At 37.8% G+C, this 18,778-nt stretch overlaps 2 protein-coding genes across 2 annotated transcripts; one reads left to right on the forward strand and one right to left on the reverse strand.

Moving 5' to 3' along the window:
* Positions 1-786: 786 nt before the first annotated feature.
* LOC123775006 (26S proteasome non-ATPase regulatory subunit 8) lies at positions 787-6,597 on the reverse strand. Its single transcript, XM_045769734.2, has 6 exons — positions 6,406-6,597; positions 5,621-5,693; positions 4,751-4,853; positions 3,959-4,151; positions 2,816-3,001; positions 787-1,169 (listed from the first exon to the last, which is right to left on the reverse strand). Exons 1-6 carry the CDS (start codon positions 6,520-6,522, stop codon positions 1,035-1,037), a joined length of 807 nt encoding a protein of 268 aa, XP_045625690.1. The 5' UTR covers positions 6,523-6,597; the 3' UTR covers positions 787-1,034.
* Positions 6,598-6,875: 278 nt separating this feature from the next.
* Positions 6,876-13,144, forward strand: CHMP2B (Charged multivesicular body protein 2b). The gene is made up of 5 exons (XM_045769735.2): positions 6,876-7,029; positions 9,257-9,468; positions 10,395-10,575; positions 10,938-11,044; positions 11,875-13,144. Exons 1-5 carry the CDS (start codon positions 7,005-7,007, stop codon positions 11,983-11,985), a joined length of 636 nt encoding a protein of 211 aa, XP_045625691.1. The 5' UTR covers positions 6,876-7,004; the 3' UTR covers positions 11,986-13,144.
* The last annotated feature ends 5,634 nt before the right edge of the window (positions 13,145-18,778 follow it).

Raw genomic sequence — 18,778 nt, forward strand, 5'->3', positions numbered from 1 at the left:
ATGAAATACGTAGCTCAAGAACTAAGGTAAGGAGAGTAAAAAGAGTATACATATTTTTGTTTTTACGCTTACTCAGCAAAAACGCTCCCCGCACATACCGTTTTTTTTTTTTTACCATCGAAGGGGGCGCGAAAGTGTTAAGTGAAATCGGGTATTTCTCCACAACTTCACTGAAGCCATCATTATATTTTAGTGTGAAGAGCCTCAAAATCAATGAGAAAAATACAAAATATTAAAGTGTTAAAAATACTTTGTTGTATACAGTATATGAAAAATAGTATTCAACAGAACTGCAGTTCAAAAAAGATGAAGATATATGCATCGGTAATTCCCGAGAAAAAAAAGGGGGGGGGGGCCATTGGTATGGTCACATTGCCCAGTAACAAAAGGAACCCAAGTTTTATGATAATTCGTCATTGCTATAAATTTCACGTTGCCAATCTCAAGATATTCTAGAGAACCAGCGGTAATTTTGCATACACCAAAACATTTTAATTTCTCAACAATACAGTATGACAAGTTCAGATTTTAAATGAAAACCTGTCAAAAGAAAAAGAAAAAAACTGTAAAGGTATCCCTATCAGAAGAACTAATATTACCTTATCTAAGGCTGTGCTGTAAGTTATGTCCCAGAATTTAGTGACAGATATACTAATTTTATTGTTTGGCTAATTATTGTATACGAGAAGCAAGTTGTGAAATGGTTTCTCTACTAAAAACAGTACCGTTCAAGATTCAGTTACTAAATACATAAACTCTATTTTTGACAGAAGTTAATAAGAGCCCTTAAGAGTTCTACAATTTTATTACAAATTCAGTATACCGTACAGTGAGAGTTGCACGTGACAAAAGCACTTACAAATTTGAATTAAAAAATGTATCTGAAACTAAAGAGAATGAAAGTACTGTATTGGAAACACATCGCTGATAAATTATGAATAGCTAAGATTTAATAAAATATCCTATGAAAACAAGTAAAAGGGAAAATTTACAAATGTGTGACAAAGATGAATTTTAAGTACCGTACTGTAATATTATACAATTTGTTCCATCTCTCGAGCATAATTAATCATCTGGTGAGCTAGTTCTTTGGAAGGGATGCTGTCATCACTCTTCCTCACCTCCTTCTTGAAGTGCAAGTATCCATCACCCCCCACCTGCCACCCACGCTGCAAATGACAAATGTGGAGTTACACAACTTAAATGCATTACTGATGAAATTAACTTTTGATTCACCCAAGGATAAGTAGGAGAAAGAGAAAGTTGGTAGTAAAGTGGTTGGCCTAATTCATCAAAAGAGGCACCACTAGTGCTATGCTTCAAGTAAAAGAAGTTCCCCTTCTTCCCACTGATGGTCTAAGTACAGGAGACAACACACAATTGTGACATCTGCTGGTCTGATCCATTTTCAACTGCATTGTTGAAAATGGATCCCATCATGCAGAATGCCTCAACAAAGTTTTTTAATGTTCCTTAATGAGTTATTGTTTAATATTTTAAAGTTGGAAAATTTGAAGAGAAAATTTTTTATGACACAAACATGCACATATAGTATATATTTCATTGAATATGACCGCATATTCTGTATTTATTATTTTCTGGTTTAGGGCTTCTATCCCTCTAACTATTTTCTTAGCATCAGGGCTTAATTGGAATAGGAGTTCTCCAAAACTCATTTTCGTACTTTTAAGGTGAAGAAAAGAAGTGATTTACTATAGAGTGTATTACACTTATTTGTATAATTTGCACGACGTTTCGAACCTCCATGGTTCATTCTCAAGTGAACAGATCTTACAATACTAGTTGATTTTATACCCGCATTAGGTCAGGTGATAATACAATGAAGGTGAAAAACATGGGGGATACATAAGGGATAAACATAGGGGCTGCAGAAGGCTTATTGGCCCATACGAAGCATCTCCTATCTAAACACAAAGATTAATCCAGTGTAATTGGCCTGTTATGTTGGACATTGTTTTCTGTGTTGGCATCGATATGTTCTTGTCTTGTCCTTACTCTCATGGTGGGTAGAGTAAATAGTTCCGTGATTTGGGTGTTCATGGTAGGTCGCTCTATTCTTATGTGAATTGCAATTCACATAATTGAATTGCAAAGAACTCCTATTCCAAAATGAATTGCAATTCACATAAGAATAGAGCGACCTACCATGAACACCCAAATCACGGAACTATTTACTCTACCCACCATGAGAGTAAGGACAAGACAAGAACATATCGATGCCAACACAGAAAACAATGTCCAACATAACAGGCCAATTACACTGGATTAATCTTTGTGTTTAGATAGGAGATGCTTCGTATGGGCCAATAAGCCTTCTGCAGCCCCTATGTTTATCCCTTATGTATCCCCCCATGTTTTTCACCTTCATTGTATTATCACCTGACCTAATGCGGGTATAAAATCAACTAGTATTGTAAGATCTGTTCACTTGAGAATGAACCATGGAGGTTCGAAACGTCGTGCAAATTATACAAATAAGTGTAATACACTCTATAGTAAATCACTTCTTTTCTTCACCTTAAAAGTACGAAAATGAGTTTTGGAGAACTCCTATTCCAATTAAGCCCTGATGCTAAGAAAATAGTTAGAGGGATAGAAGCCCTAAACCAGAAAATAATAAATACAGAATATGCGGTCATATTCAATGAAACATGTTTGAAAGAAAACCTGCTGCCAGTATACACCAATATAGTATATACCATACTTTACATAAATAGGAACAGGGAACTAGCAAGTGTACATATTCATACATATACATAAATATATTTCATGTCCTATGAAAACTGATACATACCTGCTCACAATACTGGAGGATTTCCTTAGTGCTAGACAGATACAACATTTTCCCAATGTCTTCGGGTCTGATTCTGTCGTAGGCATTCTCAACACAGTCAGCAATATCTTCACGAATGGTGGCTAATAATTCCTCTATGAAGAATTTATATCCTTCTGCAGGAACCTCTCCCTTTGCCAAATAGATCTGTTGACATTACAAATAAAATAGAGTTTTTGGAAATTAAAACTGGGAAGAGCGGATTCAGCTTCTGGAAAAAATGCACACTAAAATGTTAAATACAAAAGTTACGTTTTGAAAGAAAATCTGCACTGGACATGAACTGTAAGGGAGTATGACAAAACATCAGTTGACTAATTATGCTGTGTCTGAACTTGGTATTGGAAAGCAAAAAATGTGAAATACTGTATGATTAAAAGTAATCTTAAACAGTTTAGAACATTTTTTGTTTGAGAAGGTGAAGATAAAGTAATGGTAAACACTTTGCCCCTTTTTCTATCACATTGGTTTCTGTGTAGAAAGTAGTACAAGCCATAATTTATCAACAATGGCATTTTTATTAACACCTGTTTTCCCTAGTTTCTTAACTTTCTCTCATTAGGAAATATTTGCAGACATAATTCATAATTATTTACTATAGACATACCTTAGCAGCTATTGCTTGTTAACAAAGTGATTCCAATTTGTTATTATATGGCAAGTGTCATTCAGATTTTAGTTCAGCTGCATTTTGTTTATCTGGCACAATTTTGTGCCAGAACCATTATCATGCATATAACAACATTCCCCCACAAGTTTCAGCAGCCTATTCCATAGTTCTGGGATTCACCAGTCAAAAATTATTAACTTGATACACTGACAAGCAGTAGCAGTACAATTTTCGCACATACGTGCATGCGGAAAATGAATTGCATGACATACTTGTCACGGAATTTACTTGTTATTGAATTTGATACTTGAGACATCATGCTTGTTTGATGTCACAACCGCTGCCACACCGCTGTCTGCACAGCAGACAGTAAATAAAGAATGCATAGGTGGACAAGTCAACCTAGTCTACATCTTCTATAAAAGTTTATGGCACATCTCAAAAACTAATTGCCTAATGCTCAACACCTAACACCTTATAAATAAATACTATACCTTATTGTAAGCTCCCTCCATAAGATACTGCTCCATTGCAACTGGGTGGCGAATGTACACATTGTCAGTGACAGCTGGTGGGGGCAGGTGCTCAAGAGTGGTGTGAAATTCTCCAACTTTGTTCTGGGCCAGCAAACATAGCAAGTCTAATCCAAGCAATTCGTACATGTATGGGGATTCTGGAAGTTGTTCCCTGTATAGGTGGGGCAACAGATTAATACTTTGTGTCATAATATAAAAAAAGATGCAAATACAATATTTTTGATAGGTATTTGGACTAAATTTTACCATGTAAATGTTATGATGATGAAGTGTCAAGCAAGCAAGATCCAACCCTCACATGAAACAATTAAGATATCCCATGTCTTATGTTACCAAGTAACTTTTTCTAATCATCATCAACCTTATTTCCAAACCAATCATTATCCAGATTGCATGTAAAATGCATGTAAACAACAACAAAATTGTTTGCCCAACAAATGTAGGCCTAACAATAATGGGATACTGGTCTTCACAAAAACTTTATTCTATTTTGTCGATTTTAATTTTTAATATAATTTGTAATTTAATTTTTTTATAAAGTAACAAAATATCATTAGTATACGTACTGTAGTGGCCTAACTGATAGGACACTTATAATATTAGGTTTAATTTTGATGTTGTAGCTTATGCAAAGGAACATTGTAATAGGGAAGCTGGGCTCTAAAATCACTTTCAGCACTATGTATGATGAAACAACAACAGCTTTTTCTAATTCTATCAATGAACAAACTGCATCACAAGGGTACTAACCTGTAGTCCATATAATATATCTTAAGCATGGCAATATATCGCTCAAAAAATGGAATATTCTTATTTGCGATGCTCCATTGTGCTCCAATCTCAAGTGTGTTTCCTGAAAGAAGTAAATGCTAAAAGGATCTGCAATGTCAAAATACCAAACATGGAAACATGCACATAAATAAAACACACACAAAACAGTCACAATGGTTACATAACTGAACACTTACCATACATGTCAACAAATACAACACCTTTGTAAAGAACTTTGGCACTAACTTTGTGTTAATCTCTCAATAATACATTCCAAGTCGTTTCTTTATTCAATGATTAAAAATGTATATACATTTTATATAGGCAAATTTACTATTTAATCAGAACATACCAGAGCATTTAAATTTAAGGATCTTGGTAACATGTATACAGGTTATCAAGATGCATTTGGACTAGTAACTGGCCATAATGATAAATTGTTGCAAGTAATTTTGACTAACCAAAAGCATGAAAGAAGAAAACAATTCTGCCATCTGTTATTAGAATGATGCATAATTTACCTAATCAAATCTTGGCAAGGCCTACCTCATGTAGTATAAACTTTGCACTCTCTAAACTCATAGTAAAGCAAAGACTTACTGTATAAAGTATATTATATTATTGAACATTTTTATTTAATTTTTGACACTAATTGTATTGCATTGTTTTATTTTACCCAAAACTCTACTTAATGTCTGTACAAATGTCCATGCCAATACTAATCCATTACATATACCAATAAACATGGAAAACCATGAATAGTCTATCTTATAATAACACACCAAAACAACCGAGGGTTCACTAATATCTCCAACAACACAAAACAAGAAAAAGGTGTACAGTACTTACTAGCTACAAGCAGCTCTTCCTTGGATACACTATGGCCCATTGATGGCAAGAACTGAAGCTTCGTTAGTTCCACCTAGAAAAATGGGCTGTAATTAAAGTTTAAGCATTGGTTGGAGAGTTGTAAATAATTTTAAAAATTACTCCAACCTTGATTAAGTCTTCATGTGCAGAAGTGTAAACATTGGATAAAGTACAGTTGGCTTCGCTCTCGACTCACAATCGGGAATTCCAGGTTCGAATCCCAGGGAGGCCAGAAATGCTTGGGCACATTTCCTATCACCTAATGTCTGTTCTAACAGTAAATAGGTACCCAGAACCTTAAAAGATTTCCCCATTTTGCACCTGCAAGATAACGTAATATTTTATGGGTTGACATGTTAATCTTCTAGTTTGAGGACCTGTTCACTGGAGACAGTTAAGCAAGTCCCAGCTGTGTCCAGGTACAAGTGATAGGATGAACAACCGGGTTTTCTTCCTATTGGCGAGTGTTATACATGCTGCTATGGCGATAAGTCCACTCACAAGATGAGTGACGCTGCCCAATTCATTCGTCCCTCGGGGCATTAAAAAAAAATATTTAGGTACCCAGGAGTTGGTCAGCCTGTTGTGAGGGATTGTATCCTGGGGAGGGTCTGTAGTTCATGCTTCGGGGGGGGGGGGGCTTTGATACAATTCAACACAGCCTAAACAAACGATATTTAAGAGAACACTAACAATTAAAATCGAGCTATGGGCGAAGGCCTGCGGAGGATTTGGCAGAAATTTTTGTGGGTCGACTCGCTCACCTTAATGTCAGACAGGAATTTGCCGCATGTCTCCAGATTGCGGTTCTTCTTGGACCACTCATTCTTTAGTAACTCGTAGGTAGAGACGACGCTCTTGACCACACTCTCACGACTCATGACGACGAGGACGAGGACGACGACGACAACCACCGTCACCACGATGACTCGATCACCACAACACAACACAAACTATCCACATTGAATTATCATCCACCATACCTCTCTGCCTTTAATTTAGTATGTCATTAACAAAAGGACAAATGTAAATAATTACCTATGAGAATTGTAAATCATTTTATCAATTTCATTTTGTTAACAACTTCACCTAACTCGAAAATACATAAAAACATTTATTAAAAGACAAACATAATAGCAAGTTAACTTAACATAAAATTAATAACAGATATAATTATGACACTGAATCACATACAATCTTCTTATCGACCATAATTCAAACAATGCTATTCATATATTGTTTATGCAGGTGCCCCCTGAGGTGTTGACATGAGACGAGCAGCTGACACTGACGCAGGCGACGCTCCCTCTGGCCCCTCGTCTCTCTCTTCTTTCAGCCTTATACTGCTCTTCACCCAGCCAACATGTTCAAGAAACCCAACCCTAAAGGTAGACGGACATGGTTGTCACCTGTGTCGTGCTCGGGGAACACGAGAGTCTGGCTCCGTGACGATATTTCAATGTTTTCTTATAAGTTTATAATATATAAATATTCAACATTACCTGACTGTAAAGTTAATATACCGTATATCGAATTAGTTTCTTACTCTACATGCTACATTATAGCAAAATGTTTTGATATAACAGTTAAGAGTTACAAGGAACTGCAAAAGATTAAACAACCACTGGCTTACAAGTTGCATACAGAAAGCAATTGACAGGTAACATGAATATGAAAAAACCTAGGATTGGCCAAGTTATGGAAGAACTAGTAAAATTAATACTCGACACTTGGCAGTATAATAAGACGAGCTAAACTGTCTTATTTTGAAAACGGATTTAAAGAAGTCTTAAACAGTCTCCGTGGTGTAGTGGTAAGACACTCGCCTGGCGTTCCGCGAGCGCTATGTCATGGGTTCGTATCCTGGCTGGGGAGGATTTACTGGGCGCAATTCCTTAACTGTAGCCTCTGTTTAACGCAACAGTAAAATGTGTACTTGGATGAAAAAACGATTCTTCGCGGCAGGGGATCGTATTCCAGGGACCTGCCCGAAACGCTACGCGTACTAGTGGCTGTACATGAATGTAATGTAAGTCTCCATGGCATAGTGGTAAGACACTCACTTGGCGTTTCGCAAGCACTATGGCTTGGATTTGAATCATGGCCGGGGAGGATTGACTGGGTGCCAGTCCTTAACTGTAACCTCTATTCACCCAGCAGTGAATGAGTACCTGGTTGTTAAACAATTCGGCGGGTCGTATTCCGGGGAAATTAGGATTAAGGACCTGCCCGAAATGCTACGCGTGCTAGTGGCTTTACAAGAATGTAAAAACTCTTGTATATATCAATAAGTAAAAAAAAATGGGAAAACCACATGGAAAAATCATCGCAAATATCCTAGGATCCTAATACCTTACGTATAATAAACAGATTACACTCTGCAAAGGTGGTATATATTATCAGTGGATTGGAAACTGTAACTGAATTTAATGTTTTTCCATCAATTGGTGTTAATTTTGCTAGAAATATCCCAGAGACCCAAACACATATTATTATGTATCTCACCAGTAATTAACCTAGCTCTACACATTTTGCCAATCAGTTTATCAGACATAATATCCATAATTCACTCACTTAAAATCATAGCTGGTAACATTGATGAAATACAGTACGTACCACCTATGATATACCAAAGTGGTGGTCGTGTCCTTACACCAGCCATACCTCTACTTTTCAACAAAACTTTTGAGTTTTAAACATTTCCTGATATACCGTACTAAAGAGCAAGAGTAACTCCAGTTCATAAATGAAGAGATACAGCTGATATAATAATAATAATAATAATAATAATAATTTTTATTTAGGCAAAGGTACATACATAAAGAGATTTTACAAAGTTTGTTGGCTTTATAGATAAGAGCTAGTACATACAATGCCTAAAGCCACTATTACGCAAAGCATTTCGGGCTGGTCTATATACAATTATAGACCAGTGTCAAACCTGCCAGTATTATAACAAATATTTGTAATTATTATTTACAAACAGCTTTACTCCTATCTTGTAAAATAATTTACATACTGTACTAGGTTCCAGCCAGTTTGGCTGCAGATCCCCAAGTGTGCCAATGATACTTTTGATACAATGATACAATATTAGTTTGCTTGATTTAATCTACACAGCTCTTGAAAAAAAAGTTTCAAATTGGCCTCTATTGTCCTATGAAATGTTTCAGGCAGTTCCTCAAATGCATAGCATTTAGGCAGGTCCTTAATCCTAATTTTCCCTGGAATACAACCCGTCAAATCGTTTATCAACCAGGTACCCACTCACTGCTGGATGAACAGAGGCAGACAGTTAAGGATTGACACTTATTCAATCCTCCCTAGCCAGGATATGAACCCAGGTCAAATTGCTCGCAAAATGCCAGGTGACTGTTTTACCACTGCACCATAAGGACTGCTAGTTCATTTGAAATGTTGTTGTTCCCATACAGTACTGGTCAATAAGAGCCTAATGTGAGTGCAGTATCCTGGTGAACCTTGACCCTGGCTTGAGGAGCAACCAAGAGGCTGCTCGGAAAGGAATATTTCGTAATACAGTACTGTACGGTACTGTAATGTACTTGACACCTTATTTTTTGTATATTGTTTTTATATGAATGTTAAATTTTACAGATCAGATGAGGGCTAATGACAGACAGCTGCGCAAAGCTGGTCGAGATGTGGAACGAGATCGACGTGAATTGGAGAGAGAAGAGAAAAAATTGGAAAATGACATCAAGAGATTAGCAAAGTCACCAGGCAACAAGGAGGCCATTGCACTATTGGCCAAGCAGCTAGTTAACATTAGAAAGCAAAAGACAAGAACATATGCTGCAAACAGTAGGGTTAGACAGATTCCTGATTATTTATACTATTTCAGTTTTAAGTAACCAGCCATTGACATGTTGGTGGCATATAGATGTGTGTGTGCTATTGGTCAGTCTTTCTTCTGTTCTTTCTAAGTTCTTCTGACTGAAGTTATGCTCACTGTGGAAATTCCAATTTCCAATGCTTTATGTAGATTTGTTTACCATATTTTCTGTTAGTGTGGTTGTAATGGCTCCTCCACTTCGTTCAGTGTCTTCATCTTGTGTAGGGTTTATCTTAAGTGTTATGAATCAGAAGGCACATACCCTTGATCTCCAGGAAAAAACCTTGTTTGTCTCTCAGATGATTTTGTGTGTGCATGTTTTTCCTTGTTTGCAGTGTACAAGCTTGCCTGTCCCTGCTGCTCCTACTTTGACCCTTGGACAGCAGTTTGGATTCCCAGCTTCCTTTATTACTTCCGGCTCACATCTCTTCAGTTTGTAGATCTGGGCTTATGCTAGTGAGTTACTATTGGGGCAATTTCTTCTGCGGTTTTTGGAAATGTGTCAACAGGGAATATCTGGCTTTGGGGCTTCAAGCAGTCCCAGCAAGTGTTGGCCTCTTGCTACTTTGGGGATGTTCTTGTCTTGTTGCAATTGTGTGTTGCTTGGCATGAAGTTGATGTTTTTCTGCCCCAAGCCCTCTTCCTCTGTGGTCTTTCCCCTATGGGTCAGCCCAGTCTGTCTTTTCTGTTTTCTTAAACTTTTGATTACCATAAACGAAAGCCACTTTCTCTGCCAAGGTTTCATTGAGAGCTCAAGTAGCTACTGAGGTGACCCTCCAACACATTGAGACTGATGGATGCCTACTACTGTATATGCAATATAAGTGTTAGAGGTGTAATAACTTTCAGTAGTAAGAAATATTTATTGCTAAACATTACTGTTATTATTGATTTTTACAGATATCATCAGTTGCAGCTCAGCAAAAATCATTGCAGGCTAATGTCAAGCTTGCCGGTGCCATGGGCACTGCCACAAAAACTATGGTTAACATGAACCAAATCATGAAACCAGAGGATGTTGCCAAGACTATGAGGGATTTTGAGCAGGCCTCTGCCAAGTTGAACATGGGTGAGGAAATCAGTAAGTATCATTTATGGTGGCCTAGTTGTTATTGAAGACTTCACATCACTGTGCTTGTATAATGTCGTGCGGTGCTGTCGTCTTCAAACTGTACATTTTATCCCATTGTTAGGATGTACGGCATAGGTTTACATTGATGTGAACCTAGTTTAATAAATTTGTTCTAAATTCTTTTCTAATTATCAGACATTTAACTTGAAAACAATTAGTTTTTTATATAGCCAGTTAAGATAAAACAGTATATAGTACTATATATGATGATTTGGTAGTACTGTTAGATTATTTAGACTTTGATCTATATTTGTGAAGAGTTTATATTACATTAGATTTGTATTAAATCCATTTTTGTTGTTTTTCATTAGTGAATGACACCCTCGATGACATCCTAAATGAGAGTGGAGATGAGGAGGAAAGTGATGCAATTGTTAACCAAGTCCTGGATGAAATTGGCATTGAAATTGGTACTAAGGTAAGTCTGCATGTGTATCCCTGTATCTTGCTTCTAAACAATCTTGTTTCTAAAATCTTGTAAATACCAAAAAACTGTTGGGTTTTGAAATACAACTGGAAAAGATCATCAGGGCAAATGGGGGACATTTGACAAGCCGGCACCTTCGTGTCCTCGTTGAGGCTACTAGTATTAGTGGTCCTCGGGTAAATACGGGTAAGTATAATTCATGCATTTTATGTGTTAAGAATAAAAGATTACAACAAAATGAATAAACAGAAACTAGTTACAGGTGGTGTTGCTGCAAAACTTGCCATCCTCTGTGAATTGTGTGTAGTAAATGGAGAGTGGTTCCAAAATATAAAAAGTATAAAAAAAGTAAACTTTTTAAGTAAAGTAAAAAGTAAAAGGTTCCAAAGTATAAAAAAAAAACTTGGGACTTAAGAATAGTAATGAGAAAATCAACTGGAGCTCTGAGGCAACAGTGGTTGGGTGAGCGGCTGGGAGCGCCTTGGTCGAGGCTTGAATCGCCTCAAAGTTCCAGTGGATTTTCTCATTGATACATATCACATTAGTGAGATTTCATGGTGTAAATAATAATAATAATAACAATGACAATAATATGGTACTGTAATATTTTATTTTTACAATGGACAATATTTTGTAAAATTTTAAGTTGTTTCAAAGCAGATAGTCATTGTTTTATTATATAAAGCCACCAGTTACTCTCAGCATTTTGGGCATAAGTTGTGTATAGAACATAGAATTGGAAGGAAAAGGCTTGGAATAGAATTAAAGGGGGATTAAGCACAATAATGTTAATGATCTCTGACATGTTGGTGATTATACAGGTGGCAGGAGCACCCATGGCCCGGACAGATCGCCTGGGAGAGACGAGTCGAGCTCACGTTATGACAGATCAAGAGCTTGAAGACTCTCTGGCCAAGCTCAGGGCAACATAGATTAAGTGTTCTGTTAAATTATTAATATTGAAATTGCAGCTTTCTATACATTATTGCTAATGAGAGAGCATTTAATATGTACTTTATGGAATTTAGTGAGCATGAATTTATAACGATTAAATGTGTGTACAGTACAGCAATTATGGGCTGAGTAAATTTCAGAGGAAAGGATAATATTACTTAAGAAATGTTTTGTATTCTCTGCATTTTAGAAAATAGATTTCAGATTATTTTAGCTTGCAAAACTATATTTAGTGCACCTGTTTTCTCCAAGTTCACCGGTAAAGTGGTAGAGCTAATAACTACACCGTACGGTGTATATCCACTATTAACTTCTTCTTGTCTGTATTATGTGTATAAAATAAGAACAAAAATATGGTTTGTATGAATCTTTAAAAAAATTGAAATTTTTTACGTAAATAAATACATGACGGACTCAACCCCTGTGAAGGACTCAAACCTTGGAATGCCAGATGTTCGCACCATTGACACAGCCAGTACTCTAGACCCCTACACCATAAACAGTACATAAACGATCTGCCAGATGGAATGCAGAATTATATGTACATGTTTGCAGATGATAAGATAATAGGGAAGATCAGTAACTTAGATGATTGTCATGCCCTTCAAGAAGACCTGGACAAAATACATATGTGGAGCACTACTTGTCAAATGGAATTTAATGTAAATAAATGCCACATTATGGAATGTGGAATAGGAGAACATAAACTCCCCACAACTTATAAATAATGTGAGAAATCTTTAAAGAATTCTGATAAAAAAAAAAAAAAGAGATCTAGGGGTGTTCTGGATAGAAAACTATCACCTGAGGATCACATAAAGAACATTGTGCAAGAGGCCTATACTACACTTTCTAACTTCAGAATTGCTTTTAAATACCTGGATGGCAAAATATTAAAGAAATTGTTCACGCCTTTTGTTAGACCAAAGCTGGAATATGCAGTGGTTGTATGGTGCCCATATCTGAAGAAGCACATCAACAAACTGGAAAAGGTGCAAAGACATGCCACTAAGTGGCTCCCAGAACTGAAGAACAAGAGCTACGAGGAGAGGTTATAGGTATTAAATATGCCAAAACTAGAAGATAGAAGAAAAAGAGGCAATATGATCACTATGTACAACATAGTAACAGGAATTTCTGGGGGGAGCCCCGTCGGCTCCCCGGAGCTATCCCAGGCTGATATGCTAATGTCAGACTTTGGCATCAGTCATGTGTATGGAGTTCTTAGGCCTACCGGGGACCACGGCCAGAACCGGGCCCCCTCAGAGAGGCAAGGGGAGCAATGGCCTATAGAAGCCCCCGTGTAGTTGGAAGCATTCTATGTCTGCCATCGACCGGAACAGGCACCCAGAAAGGTAAGCGCCCCAAAACAAACCCCTATTCTGGTTAAAATTGCTACCTAATACCGAACTAGTGGATAGAACTCCCCAACCGAAAACAAGCAAATTAGTGTGACGTCACACACTGCCGCGCCGCTGTCTGCGCAGCTCCCCCCTCCCCGGGAGGGGGAAGGGGGAGCCCCAGACCCCCCGCGCCGGCTACCCACACCTCAGTTCTTGAGGCTGATGCTATAGGCGATGGTCGTGTGCTCTGGCTCCGGTGTCGCTACTGCACTGTGCTTTGAGTGTGGTGTTAGTTTTGGGGGTGCATCATGTTTTGTGTCCGGTTGCGGCGCTTCGCCGTTATTTGCGCGCCACAGCTTCTGTGTCCGGGGACGCGCTGTGGGTTGATCCGGTTTCCCTTCTTCCCTGTTCGCGGGTTCGGGTCTCTCAGGTCGTCCGCAGGGTTATTAGGTCTAGCCAGCCTGCGGTCTATCCCCGTGCCCATGACGTTCGTAAGTTCGCGGCTCTTGCTGCCGTCTTTGGGAATATGTCTTGGTCTGATATTCGGGCGCGGGGATTTTGGCGGTCGAACAGGGTCCTGGCTGCTCGTTACCTTGTGAATGTCCCTGGCCCTCGTCGGGCCTGTGTTGCTTTGGGTCGGCGGTTGCAGCCAGTTGTCTCGGCTTCGAGTTGAGGGGTGAGCGACGACCGCCTCCCGGGTAAGTCCCTCTTTTTCTGTCTGTGGGTAGTTAGCTCCGGGGAGCCGACGGGGCTCCCCCCAGAAAACCAGCGTTGAATGTAATGAAACGCCATTTTCTGGGTGAGTCCCGGAGGCTCCCCGGCATCCCTCCCTCCCTCCGGTCGGCGGTTTTTCGCGTTTTTGACATCCAGCCTCAAGAACTGAGGTGTGGGTAGCCGGCGCGGGGGGTCTGGGGCTCCCCCTTCCCCCTCCCGGGGAGGGGGGAGCTGCGCAGACAGCGGCGCGGCAGTGTGTGACGTCACACTAATTTGCTTGTTTTCGGTTGGGGAGTTCTATCCACTAGTTCGGTATTAGGTAGCAATTTTAACCAGAATAGGGGTTTGTTTTGGGGCGCTTACCTTTCTGGGTGCCTGTTCCGGTCGATGGCAGACATAGAATGCTTCCAACTACACGGGGGCTTCTATAGGCCATTGCTCCCCTTGCCTCTCTGAGGGGGCCCGGTTCTGGCCGTGGTCCCCGGTAGGCCTAAGAACTCCATACACATGACTGATGCCAAAGTCTGACATTAGCATATCAGCCTGGGATAGCTCCGGGGAGCCTCCGGGACTCACCCAGAAAATGGCGTTTCATTACATTCAACGCTGGTTTTATAAATATTGATAGGGAAGAATTCCTGAGACCTGGAACTTCAAGGACAAGAGTTCATAGATTTAAACTAGCTAAACAAAGATGTCGAAGAAATATGAGAAAATTCACTTTCACAAACAGAGTGGTAGACAGTTGGAACAGGTTAGGTGAGAAGATGGTGGAGATCAAAACCGTTGGTAATTTCAAAGTGTTATATGACAGAGTTCTGGGATGACAGGACACCACGAGCGTAGCTCTCATCCTGTAACTACACTTAGGTAATTACACAATATATAGTAATATAGTACTGTATATAAAAAGATCATATTTATCATGTAGAGTACTGTAAAATAAACTCATTATTAATCTCTGCTGATACTTTTGGCTCTGAAAATTGCTTAAGCTTTACAAGGGGGATCTTTAATATACAGTATTTTGATAACACTGAAGTTCCAAATAAGATTATTTCACTTTGCACATCATTGTTGTATATTTTTTTATGCTTAAGAAAATTTAGTGCAAATAGTACTGTATATTTGTTAAAAAAAATTAAAATCTGTATGATTCAGTGAAACATGGTTTACAGACTTTCAGTTGACTTTTCAGTTAATATGCTGTTTACTGCTGAAGTGACCTTTTTTGGCTGTTAACATACATGCCAAACATAGTGCTGTAAGTTGCTGTACATTTCTTTCCTGTGATACTGTACTGTATTTTAGTACTGTATTAGTGTGCCCTATGTCGACAATCGACTTGAGAATGGTCCAGGACGGACCGAAACGTCGTCATCCCTTCATTTTCTAGTGTGTGGATTGGTCAAAAAATAAATAAATAAATATATATATATATATATTATTTAGTTCAGTGGAATATTTATTACTTTTGTGCAATATTGAGCAATGATAGATTATGCCATGGCTTCATCCATGATGTTTTATCAACATGTTTCCATTCATGACTATACTAGTACTGTACCACAGAGTTTTGGGTATTTTTATAATTGCATTGGTTCTGTAGAGTTCTTATGTCTGGATGGATTGAAATACAAAATCATGTTGATGTATATTTGTTAATTTTTAGACTTTGTGCCTTGTATTATTACATTGTAATATTTTTGCCTGTTAGGGCTGATACATTTTAACATAAAATTATGATGTAAAATAGTGAGTTGTCATTGTGTGAAGATATTACAGTACTGAGAGTTTAAAGCTGAAGACCTGCGCAACATCTTTGGCTGAACTTAGTATTCTTCACCCCTGTGTTATGTGCTCATTGCTGGTCTTAAACTTAATTATTTGTACCAATATATGCCTATTGAGATATTAGCATTTTTTTGCATTTTAAAATGGCTTTGTGGTTAAATCTTTAAAATATTGTTGTATTTTAATGAATATTCAGTAGCATAGCAAGTCCAGAATTGTGAGGTAGAGCCAGTAAGGGTTAGGGTCAAGTCTGAAAATATTAACAACTCATTGATTAAAGAAAGTAAAAAAATTCTTACTTTTTAATTAGAAGTGCTCTTTGCATTGATGATAAATCCTTTTCATTGGTCAGACTCTGTTTACATTTTGGTAACAGAGATGATGTACATCCTCCTGATGTTCCTCCTCCTGATGCTTCTGTTCACCTGGCAGTAAATACTGTGTGTTCTTGAGAGCTAGGAAACGGTTGTGGGTTGCATTCTTGGTTAAATCAAGTCACTGGCCTATGGGGAGCTTCTTAGGCCTAACAGGCATTCTGACTGCCTATGGTAAAACTAAAAAACTTGTGCAATTTTTCTGTATCAACATCTCTTCTTCTCTTCCTTGATATGTGCAGTTTTCATGAAGGTTTTCTCCTCCCACTGACTACACACAGTTTAATTTTGCTTGTGTTTACAATATTGATATCACATTCTGAGAACCCATTCTTTCTTTTCACTTTTATATACTGTATCACTTTAAGCTATGGAGCAGGCTTTTGTTTCTAAGCCAGTGTGTGTATGAGCCAGTTGTTTAAAAAATGTCTATTTTTTAAACAACTGGGAAGAAGATTTTTTTTAAATTTAGAGTAAATATTTGGTTTTAGAAAGTATACAGTACCTGCAAAACTCTAAGAATGTTGTCATAGAAAGCAAATTAAGCTGTGGGTGGTAGGTTTGACATTCATCCACATATATAAGTTTAGTTGCATTTTATAATGCAGTGTAGTATGAATGGAATAAAAAGCAATTAAACTGATAAAATATAGTCATATTAATGATGTAAAACAAATAGTTTTTAACATCAGAGTATTTAATACATCAGTGTGTTTGTAATGTGAGCCAGAGCACTTTAGTGAAAGTGTCTGTCACTCTTCATGAAATCTGACAAAAATAATCATAGAACTACTGAAAATATCATTTAAAAAGAATTTTCTTAGCAGAACTGTACACTTTGTCAGGGGCTACCTGGCAATGTTTTGTTCTCATCAAAGGGAACAGTTTAAACAGGTTCAGTATTATCTCATGCATGTGACAACTGTAGCATATCTTAAATAAAAAGTAAGCTGTAAGTAGAGTACTGTACCTGCTTTGTGGTGGTCCTTTGGAGTGCTGCCCCCTTAATTCTCTCAGTAACAATACCCATCTTAAGCTGGTTCTGGGAACGACCCCCATCTTCAGTAGATGCTTTACTGCTTTAGTACTGACCTGGTGGTATTTATGTTATTCTTTTAATCAAGTTGGTTATGATGTTAACATAAGAGTAAATTCCACATGCTGTAAATAATAGTAACTTGATGTATTCTGTCTTAAAGCATCTTATCAATTGTTCAAAATTTAATGTAAAATATGATTTTGTGATTCTTCAACTTTTATGTTTGTAAGTGCCATTTGAATGTAATTTGTATGTGATTAATGTATATTGTCAAAAATGTTCAGGATATTAAATTTATTTTAATATCTATTATTTTAATAATAACAGTTACTGTACTGTTGAAAAAGGAGAAACAAAATAAAATTGAGATTTTGATATTTAATCATCACCACTATTATTCTGTGGAGAAATGCCCGACAGACCACTGGAACATTATCTAACACAGTGCACAGTTACAAACCCATTAAGATTTCAACTTAGATTCAACAGAGCAGAAGAAGTTGTTAAACACATATGACAAAATCTTACTGAAGTGACCATACGAGTCATAAATACTCATACTCCGCCCAAGTAAAACAGAAACAAGCAACACTTAGTGGGCCAGCCAGAGGCTTAAGGCCCGCTCAGGAATATCCCTGCAAAAAAAAAAAAAAAAAAAAAAAACTATTATTCTTTTTCATGGTGTGGGGAAATATGAGCTTGGAGTAGATAGAAAAACAATGGTCAGTGCAGTCGGCAGGAGTTAGGCAGATGTGGGTTGCATCTTGGGGAAGGTCAGTCTCTGGCCCAGGGGGAACTTCATTAAGCTTTGCAGGCTTCCTACCCCTAACAATAGGAAACCATGTTTCAACTGCTGCTTTTATACCAAATACAGGTACAGTACATACATACACAAGTCTTCTATTGACTAAAGTGCTGTATTTGTGATCTCAAGGACATGAGTCAATTTTAAGGCTTTGTTTTCACTAGACAGTTGTAAGCTGTTGTTTTGTTAGCTGAAGTTCATTGCATATCAGCATTTGACAAAGATCATAGTCTTTATATAAATACTGTTTTCTCTCTTATGTTATTGCTCAAGAGCAAAGCGTTGAAAGTCTCCAATCGTATTGGCTTTTGCCTTTCCATTGGAGACTTCGGCGCTGTGGAGAGGGAGAACCTGCTGCTTGGGTAACAGCTTCTCTGTATCAACCTACCCTGGCTTTGTGCCCTGGAGAGGCCACTTCAGGCTGACAACCAGAGCACAACTCCATAGTCTACTGAGACTGATGGATGCCTACTACTATTGCTCATATTTGTACGTAGCATATCTTAAATAAACATTTCCATCTTTCCTTATGTTCTTAACCGTCGTCACTTTTGGGTGTGTCAATAATCACTGTAATGTATATACAGGTTTGTAATTTTTCTTATTTGATAAATTATTTACTTAAAAATTACTTCTAGCATAATAGTAGTACTGTATTGTAGTTCAAACTTCATCCTTACCAATAGTGCAACTCTCAATGAG

The sequence above is a fragment of the Procambarus clarkii genome, chromosome 92, assembly GCF_040958095.1.
Source record: "Procambarus clarkii isolate CNS0578487 chromosome 92, FALCON_Pclarkii_2.0, whole genome shotgun sequence".
NCBI lineage: Eukaryota > Metazoa > Arthropoda > Malacostraca > Decapoda > Cambaridae > Procambarus > Procambarus clarkii.

Bases quoted from the DNA above. Each gene is read 5' to 3' on its own strand.
- LOC123775006 (XM_045769734.2), bottom strand. From the start codon at position 6,522: ATGAGTCGTGAGAGTGTGGTCAAGAGCGTCGTCTCTACCTACGAGTTA. The intron at 5,694-6,405 runs GTGAGCGAGTCG...CCATTTTTCTAG, and splicing joins AATTCCTGTCTGACATTAAG to GTGGAACTAACGAAGCTTCA. The intron at 3,002-3,958 runs GTATAGTATTTA...TAATGTCAACAG, and splicing joins TGGAGGGAGCTTACAATAAG to ATCTATTTGGCAAAGGGAGA.
- CHMP2B (XM_045769735.2), top strand. From the start codon at position 7,005: ATGTTCAAGAAACCCAACCCTAAAG. The intron at 9,469-10,394 runs GTTAGACAGATT...TGATTTTTACAG, and splicing joins CATATGCTGCAAACAGTAGG to ATATCATCAGTTGCAGCTCA. The intron at 11,045-11,874 runs GTAAGTCTGCAT...GTGATTATACAG, and splicing joins GCATTGAAATTGGTACTAAG to GTGGCAGGAGCACCCATGGC.